Consider the following 10654-nt stretch of genomic DNA (forward strand, 5'->3'; position numbering starts at 1 on the left):
CATTTATTCTTCGTATTACTACCAACCCAGCAGAGTAAGCAGACCCTAGATATACATTTATTATTCATATTACTCCCAACCCAGCAGTGTAAACAATTTCTAGATACTCATTTATTCTTCGTATTATTACCAACCCAGCAGAGTAAGCAGACCCTAGATATACATTTATTATTCATATTACTCCCAACCCAGCAGTGTAAACAATTCCTAGATACTCATTTATTTCGTATTATTACCAACCCAGCAGAGTAAGCAGACCCTAGATATACATTTATTATTCATATTACTCCCAACCCAGCAGTGTAAACTATTCCTAGATACTCATTTATTCTTCGTATTACTACCAACCCAGCAGAGTAAGCAGACCCTAGATATACATTTATTCTGATTATTTTTGTGTTCCCAGCAAAATAGAAATCGAGCGATGCAATTAAAAGGTGTTCCAATGGTGACCTTAACAGTGTTTTAAATAGGAGTTTCCGACGATATAAGAGAAATGAAGTTGAAAAAAAAAACAATCCAACAAAAAAAACTTGAAAAAAAATTACATTTTTACATCAACTGAATGCACAAAAGATTGCTTAAATGGATCATCTTCCTATTCCACAGTCTTATGGGTCTTACTGTACAACTGTGTGGTACAATTAAACAATCAAATTTCTCTCTGTTATTTAATATTTTCGAATTTTGTTATTTAAAAATGCACCTGGTCCCCAACTCCGCCAAGAAAGTATTTGTCTGCCGCCATCTTGTAAAAGTCCGGTGTGATCAGCTGATTAAACAGCTGATTTTCTCGAATATTCTTTAGATGATAAACAACTACTCCGCTGTTAAAACCCTAAACAGAGAAAATAATTTAAAGTAAAAAATTTCTAAGAAATATGTGATTAAAGCAGCTATTCATTCTTTAAAATTTGAAACAAAAAATACTAGGTTGGACATTTTTTTATGGAGCTCAGTTTGAACAAGGATAAATTACTAGTTTTAACTATTGATTTGTTGTATATTTTATGTCATTATAAAACAAAAATTTTATTAGCTTCAACATCTAATGATATGGATCTGTGTACACAGATAAACAATATTTTTCATATTCCAAAAAGTTCCATCTCTGCTTTTCTCATTAAAAATGACAATTACCTGCCATGCTCCAGGTTCACCGACCATAGTTCCCGGATTTTTTTCAATGAAGCTTCCTGCTCGTTTCTTATAATATCTAGTAAGCTCCGGCCCTATCCCGAGCAGCTGACTTAAAGATTATTATTTTGATTAGTAAAAATTGATGTTTTAAAGTCTCAATAAAAGAACATTTAGAATTAAACTGTTGCCTCGATTACCAAGGAGTATTATTGTGCTTGATAACAAGGCATAATTTATAACGAAAAGTCAAAAACTATCTCTTAAAGGGATTAAAGGGCCGGTTTTTGTAAATTAACATGAACGTTCAATTTATAGCGGGGCATGCCAGATTCAGAACAGTACCCTTTACACATTTTTGTATCAATAAAGAAGAAGATATCGTCATTTTGTCAAGCTGAAAATTGTTTAATTAAACAATTTTCTCTAATTTGTTAATGTAGCAAAATTGCGCAAATCTCTTTATTGAGAAACCATAATTGAAAATAATTTACTTTTAAGGAGAAGATGATTCATTCTTAGTCAAAGAAATCTTGCAAGGATACAATCGGACAAATTTAACTCTAATGGAGAGTCATGAAGAATTAAGTCCCTTTAAAAAAATCTTTATTCAAATAATGCCTTAAACTACAGGGTGTCCCACGAACCATGCCAGTATGCAAGACGACTTGAATATCGTCTTGATTTTTGATATAATTTGCTGTATTTATTTGTCAACCTAATTTTAGAAGTAAATTTCTAGAGATAATAATCACAAAATTCCCCTAGTCCTGCCATTTCCAAAATATGGTCTGCATTTTTTGTGCTTTCAATATTGCCCGAGATATGAACAATTTCGTTCAGATTTCGACAATTTTGCTTTTATTTAACAAAATTGAAATCTTAACCAAACTCTTTATATCTCCGGTAATATTGAAAGCACAAAAAACGCAGACCACTTTTTGGAAATGCCAGGGCTAGGAGAATTATGTGATAATTGTTTCAAGAATCATACATGTTAAAGTAGATAGAAGACTAAATGTCACAAATAAATTTAAATATCAAAGACGACTTTCAAGTCGTCTTGCTATTGTCATGTTTTGTGGGACACCCTGTATGTAAAATAAAACTGTCTAGATAGATATCTTAGAAGCACAATTTTGAGTAACTAAGCTTTTTCAACTTTTAATTGTGGCTTTATATGACATCATTTTCTTTTTGTACAGTATAAAATATTTTTTGTTTAATTTGCAGATTTCATAATATTTTTTCGCGCATTTTCAAAATTTTACAAAATTAAATAATTTAAGATAAAAATACTTTAAGATTACTTATTTAAAGTCTGATTGACCATAAACCTTCTTTGGGGTCATGTGATGTTCCACAAAAAGTTTGGGCCTGATTGGCTCAGCCGTCTTGACGTTTAATGGATAGAAACAAATAGACAAGCAAACAAAAAGACAGACAAGCCAAATCTATATATAGATGACAGCATTTTCGATTACATTAGTTACATGCAAATATCTGTGGAATAGGAAGACGACTATTAGTCTCAAGTTATGATTTTAAATAGTCTAACCATGATGAGACACAGAAATTTGGCAGGAAAGACAGAACAATGTTACTTAATAGGTTGTTTTTGAAGCGATATTACACCTATTTACTTAGTAACAACATCAAATTGGTTTCTTAAATGTCGTCTAGATATTTCACAGTTTTCTGGGCCTTATAGTTTTTACAAACTGAAAATAGCATGGATTTGGATTTCATTGCTTATTTGGATTCTGTTCTTTTTCAATAAGATAATCAATTTCTAAATCAATATACAGGGTCATTCACAAAGCACGAGACTTCAGAGACGACTGGTATATATAAAGTCTTAATTTTTTTCTCATTTTCTTACATAATCATTACATATGCAATTTTAATACAAAACCCCTAATTCAACCTTTAGATACAGTTAAACTCTAAATAAGCCATACATCGAAAGAATGTCGAAATCTTCACTTTCTGATAATGAAATGTTGCAGATATTTAGTTTTTTAATTAAATGATTATATGAAGCTCACTGGTCCTGCATATTCAGGGCTATTTATTTATTTTCGCAAATTAGGTGAGATTTATGTAACATGTAACTATAAACATAGTATAACAATTGTCAAGACAACATTTGATTAATTCTTTCGATGTATGGCTCATTTAAGGTTTAACTGTAGTATACTTAAAGTTTAAGTCTCATCCTTTGTGGGTATCCCTGTGTGTATAAAAATATCTACCTAGCATTCATTTGTTTATGCTCTTTCCACAGTTCTAGCAGATCTATTCTAAAAAGTTAATAAAAATAACAAAAGTATTTTTTACAGTTTTGATAAATTCTTACTTGAATTCTAGATCTACATCTAGAACTAGTAAAATATTGATGGAGCCAGGGAACTCTAGATGATACATCGGTCCAATATAGAATAGGTCCTGCAAACATATTCAAATTTTAGTTGCGGGGTTTTTTATGAAAATTCATCATTGACAAGGAAGGATTTTAACAGAATTTATTTCTTTTCAAGAGAGAAAAAGGCAAAATGTTTCTACTTGTTTCTTAGATAAAGATTTAAATGTTAATCCTTAATTTTTTTTTCAAAGATTGGAAATTTTCAATTGCAGGTTTAAAGGGCACCGATAGTGTTATGTAACTTCTAGAATCTTAGCTGGGAACTTTGGAATGGATAACCTTTAATCCCAACTACTTAATCCGAATATCCTCTTTGGAAACTTTTAATTTTAGTCTTTTAATCCACTCTTTTTCTCTCTCTTTGGATATCCTTACATTATTTTCTCCAATGAGAGTGCAGGATTATAGTTCGTAAATTGTATTGACCAATGACAGCCTTGTAAATAAATTCTATCCCATGAGAGAAATCCGCAATTTCTAACAAATCAAGAATTTGTTGTCAGCCATTTTGTAAATTAATCGGTGAAGAAAAATATTTAATAATACGTTTGAGATTCTTTTGTAACCAATTTTAACTAATGTATTAATAGATAAATGGGTGAGAAATTAAGTAAGGACACTTTCAGTCAAGAAAACGAACAAATCTGGCGTTCTTAGAATCCAATTTGTTGATCTAAATATTTAATCTCAAGACTAACATAATCTCGAGATTAAGTTAGTCTCGAGATTAGCAAAAACAGAGGATTAAGCATTAATCCTGATATCCACCATTCTAAAGTTCTCAGCTCTAGCCATATAATATAAATCATGAGAAACAAGTATTTGAAAAATTTCTGTGAAACGAAAGCACCAAAAAAAGTCCGAAATACATTTTTTAAATGAAATAAAATTCATATTCTATACAGAAATAAATATTTGCACTAATTTAAAATTTAACCTGTCTGTATTTTGTATGAAAATGTACAACAGTTTTTGTTCCATCTGCATTCTATAATATACAAATATATTTCATAATTAAAAATCATTTAATGAAAATAAACCTGTGAACACTTTCCGCAAGTTTCCCCTGAAGTCACAACTTCACAATTGACCGGGTCGACTTTGAAGTGTCGCAAAACCATTAAGACATTTAAAAAATATAGAGCGCTTGTTTCTTGCTTTAGTGTTAGGAAGTAATTGGCAAAATTCTCATCGATTTCTGCGCGAGATCTTGCAACCTTTAAATGTCTGCATTGTTGGTCATACCAGCTGTAGGGATAACTTAAATCAAGGGATCAAGCATTTATCCTAAAACTAAAAGTGCTCCGACGCGTTGGAGATATCGAGATCAAAATTAACGATACTACACAAAAATTGTGCACATAAACATTTTTTTTTTTAAATGCAATAATTTGTTCCATTAAATGATAGCTCACTTGAAATTACGGTAACAGTCCCTTTAAGATGAAATATTTTGAGATTTGTTTAAAGTGAGAATTTAAGTGGCGCGAAGCCTCAATAGTTTCTGATATATTTCTATCTAAGTATATTTTCTGGGTCTCCTATATCCCCGGCTTGCAGCAGGGTAGATATATCTAATGTGTCTCCAAGGATGTCTGAATTGAAAGTTTAAAAATATAACTACCCCCCCCCCTCCCAAAATTTAACTTTTTATATAAAAATAAATGCTATAAATCAGAAGCCTACATAAATGGTTATAATAATTTAGAAAAAAATTACCTCAATTTCGTAATCTTCGTAAACAATTCCAAAATATGTTCTCATGTCATCTAGAGTCAATTCAATCCAGTTGAATTGTATTTGGCATTGTATTGTATTTTATTGTATAGTATTGTATTGTATTGTATTGTATTGTATTGTATTGTATTGTATTGTATTGTAATGTATTGTAGGTTTTACATTGTATTGCATTGTATTGTATTGCATTGCATTGTATTGCATTGCATTGTATTGCATAGTATTGTATATGGCATTGCATTGCATTGCATTGTATCTTATTGTACTGAATTGTATTGTATTGTATTGTATTGTATTGTATTGTATTGTATTGTATTGCATTGTATTGTATTGTATTGTATTGTATTGTATTGTATTGTATTGTATTGTATTGTATTGTATTGTATTGTATTGTATTGTATTGTATTGTTTTGTATTATATTGTATTGTGTTGTATTGTATTGTATTGTAAAGTCCTGCACTGTACTGTATTGTATTGCATACCGTACTGCACTGTACTGCACTGGATTCCTATTTGTTGTTTATAATTAGTAGAGAAAACCTCTAGCTTTAAATATTCCACTTTTAGCCCCCTAGACAATACATTAGGTGGAGTACAATAGTGAAATCAAAAACATTTTAAAAATTCAATGTTTTAAAAGAATTTAACAATTGGTTATATATTTTATTTTTTTTGTTTTGCTTTACGGAAAAAGATGTTAAGTAAAAAACATTTGTAAATGTAAATTGTCCAAACTAGCAAAAAAAGGTTTTACTCTCACAGGTAGAAAAACTCGGGTTTGGAAATTTATTTCGATATATTTTATATCCTCTTCCGTCCTTAAAGAATGGTGGTATTGTCAAAAACATTTGTAGTCACTATTTGCTAATAATAATAAAAAAAAAAATATATATAATAATCGACATAAGTACAACGTAACTTAGTTGTAGAACCTATAAAATCATGGAATAGGAGGACGACAGTTGGACTAAAGTTATGATTTTTGAAAGTTTTCACTGTACATAAAATTACAGCAATTGTGCAGTGTAAATTTCACTTTAAAAGTTAGGTTAAGCTACTTGTAAAACTATTTGCGTCTAAACAACATTTAATACTCAGAAGATTGATTTAAAAGTTAGGTTAAGCTACTTGTAAAACTATTTGCGTCTAAACAACATTTAATACTCAGAAGATTGATAAATGTCGTCTTTCTATTACACATTTTATGGGTTTCGCTGTTTCACCTTGGAAATATTCTATTCCTATTCAAGATGAAGGTAGGTTTGAATACATTATAGGAGAGATGACGACCTATCTCTTCCAAGAGAACCTTCTGTATCTCAAACTTAATTAAAACTAAATTTATGAAGCAAGCCATTGAGTGTTTGCCACAGACTTAGATTTTCTAATCTTTAAATCTTTGCAACCTATAGACCTTTGATATTTCAAACTATGAATTCTGTTATTCAAAAAGTCCAAGTTTTAAATATCAAAAGCTTACACCATCAGATTGCAAAGATATATATATAAGGATTAGAAAATTTTAGTTTGTGGCAAAAACACAGTTCCTTTCTAATATGTAAGCAAATAAATTATCACAGTTTGACCTTCTCCTTATATTTAGTTGAGTGTGAAAGAGTGTTGAAGAGGGGGAGGGGTATGGAGTATTAGAATAATGTTCCTCCTAGGTCAGTCAGGACATTGATAGCTAATTATTTTCAAGTACAATAGAGTCTTTTTAAGAAAAATAATTGAATTTGAAAATAAATAATCTTCAAAGAGAAAATTATGGACAAAGGTTTAAGGGGAACCGTTGTGAATCGTACATGCTACTTTATAAATTTTAATTTTTTTTTTCAAGTGTAACTATTAAATAACCTTTGATTGTTCGTCTGTTAAGAACATGAGATGTACTGGAGTGCCCTCACTGTACAACATTTTTTTTCAACCAAAATCATTTCGAAATATATATTCAATATAACGTAACATAATATTGTATTAACATGGTTTAAAATACTTAATCATTATATCGATAAATTTAACGTTTGGAATTTTAAAACTCCCGAATTGTATTTAGTTTTAGATTCCCTGATATGTTTGAATATTAAAGTTTTTAATGTTTTAGTGTCAGGATCAATAAAGTACATTTTATCCCAGAGATGGTGAAATTAGGAGTAAAATGTGGAATAAATTGTTTACTTAAAATTGAATAAAATGTACTTAAAAAAAATGAAGAACATCCTGCCTGTGCTCCAACAGTGACCTAGAGAACACTCTCAGATTCTTTAAGATTTTTGGAACCGTTCCGTCCTTCTCAGGTTGGATATTGGAGAGGATTATACTCGTGTGGAGATAAGAATCATCTTTAAATCATAAAAATCTGTAGCTTAAGGGACACATGCAGACATCATTTCAATTGACCCGCCACTTGACTATTGTTCCTTTGTATCCTAATGTCCGAGTAAGGATGACGGAGATTTCCTTATTCTATTATTATTGTGACCATGACAGTAAATTTTCAACTAAAAAATAAGAATTTCTACCTAAGGTTTAAGGGATACCGCATGTAAATCAGAGAGTCACTTGCTACATTACCTTTAAAGAAAACTATTATAATTATTTTTTTATTCAATGAGTTCATTTTAATCAAAACTTTAACATAAATACCATAGATAAATAAATACACATAGATAGCTTATGTACGCAAAATCACCAAGAATTATACAGTCCGCGAACTCATACTTCTAGTGGTCAAAGTGTACTTCAATGATAAGCGGGGTGGTTTGGTGTTTTAATGGATTTCATAATCATTAAACCACTCAGGAGTGAATTTTATCTTGAGAATATCATATTATTTCACTGAGCAATATATCATATTAACGAGATCTGAAGAAGGACATGAGAAGGACTAAACTAACTTAAATTTCTTTTTACAGAACTCATGTACACCACAAGTACTCAATGATATAAGAACAGCCAATGTTAACAACCGACCTAGTTAATCTATATAATAGGAATATCTTTAAAACATCTCTGTACATTTATATCTTTTAAGATGAAAAATGTCGTCTTATGCGCAATCTATCTTTATCTATGATAAATACAGTCTTCTAACCTCTCTGTCTTTTCAACCTAATATAACGTTCGTTTAGTTTCCGAGGAGGTTAAAAGCATTTAATTTTGATAATTTTGATAATTTACATAATAGTTTCCTATGACCAGAATATTTAATAGATTATTTTTGTTCAAAAGTTCAAAATATCAAAGGTATTTATTCTCAGAATACAAAGATTTAGGGATCAACGAATTGTAGTTTGAGACAATTTTTCAGTTACTACAAACCCTTTTTCAATGTCATTTATGATTTTTTCCTTAAATCCGAAAAAATGGCTTCATTAAAAATGTTTACAAAAACAAAATTAGATTTTTCAATGTTTTCCTGTAATTCTGATGTTTCTAGGTTCAACAACTTCCTCAAAAAAGATCTAAACAACAAGAAAAAATAATAATTAAACGAAAACAAGAATTAATTTCTCTTACAAGTATAAGGTCAAAAACTTTACCTTTTTTCTTAGATCATTTTCATCTAGTTGTTCTCCTAAACTTATATTGGTTATAAACAGAATACACAGCTAAAATATAAAGTATATTAAACAGTAGAATACACAGCTAAAATATAAAGTATATTAAACAGTAGAATACACAGCTAAAATATAAAGTATACTAAACAGTAGAATACACAGCTAAAATATAAAGTATACTAAATAGTAGAATACACAGCTAAAATATAAAATATACTAAGCAGTAGAATACACAGTTTAAATATAAAGTATACTAAACAGTAGAATACACAGCTAAAATATAAAGTATATTAAATAGTAGAATACACAGATAAAATATAAAGTATACTAAACAGTAAAATACACAGCTAAAATATAAAGTATCTAAACAGTAGAATACACAGCTAAAATTTAAAGTATACTAGATATTTTAAACTATGAATTCTGAGATGGAATTTAAAGAATTTGAGCCGCGGTTTAAATCCGCCAAAACCGGGTTTAAATTTAGCGCCGGCTTAAATCTTGAAACATTTGATACACTTTTAAGTGGAACCAACCATATTTAGACCGCGGTTTAAATTTAAACCGCCGCTCTAATTCTTTAAATTCGGCCACTGTTGGATCAAATAATAACTAGCAACAGTTGCAAAAATAAAGGAATTAGAAAATAAGGTTTGTGGTAAAGACTTAATTTCTCTGCTTTTATCCTACTTGTATGTCAAATCAGTACTTGAGATTAAGAAGGTACTATGGTACTTTGGTATTGAGACTTTTTAACAAACTCAAATTTTCCAATCCCAATATCTTTGTAACCTAATGATGTAAACCTTTGTTATTTCAAACCTTTATTTGATCCAACAGAATTCATATTTTTGAAATGTCTAAGGTTTACGACGTTGGGTTGCAAAGATAAAGGGATTAGAAAATCAGAGTTTGCGACTAAATTCCTTTACAAAGTTGCACGCACCAGAAATATCGCATGAAGTTGACCTAATCCCTCTGTTTAGTTTCTAGCAGTGTATAGTTTTATAGTTTAAATTAAAGTATTATAACGTATTATTTTTCTTTAAAAAATTGATCACGTGAAAGATTTGTCCTCACCTGGATTTTACGAAACATTTTTTCAAGAGGGTAAAAAGAGAATGCTGTTATCTGTCGATATCGTGTAAACTAGTTACATTGTCGTTATTATCTATTTATGCAACTGTCTTGTGTTATCATGCGGAACATTACGTTTTTTGCCGTTAATGTTACTTTTTTTTGTTTTGTTTGACAAAAAAGTAAAAATCACAATAAAAAACTACTGGGCAATGGATTTTATAAAAAAAAATTAAAGATTATTAAGCTCTGCAATCGATCACTTCCATAGACGAATTTTGTAAATTTGTAAGTCAAAATAAGAACATTCCCGTGGTTCTTCCGAGTTCTTCTATCAAAATTTGAAGCAAATCGGTCAAGGGATTATACGTTCAGACTCAAAAGAATTGAGTATTTGCCACAAACTAACATTTTCTAATTTCTATATATTTGAAACCTGATGAAATAAATCTTTGATATTTCAAACTTAAATCATTTGAGCCAATGATATCGGGATGAGAACATGTTAGTTTGTGGGAAAGACTCTCTTACACTGTAAAATTTGAGATTGTATATTTTATTCAATATTTCGGAATCGCGCGATCACAACAATAATATTGGATAAATTTTACCTAAATTTTGAATAATTTTGTTTACCAATTAGAATCCAGTAGGACAATAATATTCCTATTTATTGAATATTTAATTCAAAACTTTGGAATAAAATACGTAAATAAT

The 10654-nt window shown here is 29.7% G+C and overlaps 1 protein-coding gene and 2 long non-coding RNA genes across 3 annotated transcripts in view; all 3 read right to left on the reverse strand.

The window, feature by feature from the left end:
- The window catches only part of LOC111709097 (uncharacterized), a 9062-nt gene extending 3716 nt beyond the window's left edge, over window positions 1–5346 (reverse strand). Inside the window, exons 1-6 of the mRNA XM_023482696.1 lie at window positions 5282–5346; window positions 4500–4550; window positions 3497–3585; window positions 3393–3440; window positions 1141–1249; window positions 707–838 (exon numbers count right to left, since the gene is read on the reverse strand). Coding sequence (XP_023338464.1) covers window positions 707–838; window positions 1141–1249; window positions 3393–3440; window positions 3497–3585; window positions 4500–4550; window positions 5282–5326 — 474 coding nt within the window. The 5' untranslated portion in view covers window positions 5327–5346. The remainder of the gene's footprint in view (window positions 1–706; window positions 839–1140; window positions 1250–3392; window positions 3441–3496; window positions 3586–4499; window positions 4551–5281) is intronic.
- A 463-nt stretch (window positions 5347–5809) lies between these two features.
- Window positions 5810–7210, reverse strand: LOC111709103 (uncharacterized). The gene is made up of 3 exons (XR_002766787.1): window positions 7158–7210; window positions 6524–6624; window positions 5810–5871 (listed from the first exon to the last, which is right to left on the reverse strand). It is a non-coding gene; the product is annotated as an uncharacterized LOC111709103 (long non-coding RNA).
- Window positions 7211–8602: 1392 nt separating this feature from the next.
- Window positions 8603–10246, reverse strand: LOC111709104 (uncharacterized). Its single transcript, XR_002766788.1, has 3 exons — window positions 9941–10246; window positions 8843–8911; window positions 8603–8764 (listed from the first exon to the last, which is right to left on the reverse strand). It is a non-coding gene; the product is annotated as an uncharacterized LOC111709104 (long non-coding RNA).
- Window positions 10247–10654: the final 408 nt, after the last annotated feature.

This window comes from Eurytemora carolleeae, unplaced genomic scaffold (assembly GCF_000591075.1).
Source record: "Eurytemora carolleeae unplaced genomic scaffold, Eaff_2.0 scaffold833, whole genome shotgun sequence".
NCBI classification, from domain to species: Eukaryota; Metazoa; Arthropoda; class Copepoda; order Calanoida; family Temoridae; genus Eurytemora; species Eurytemora carolleeae.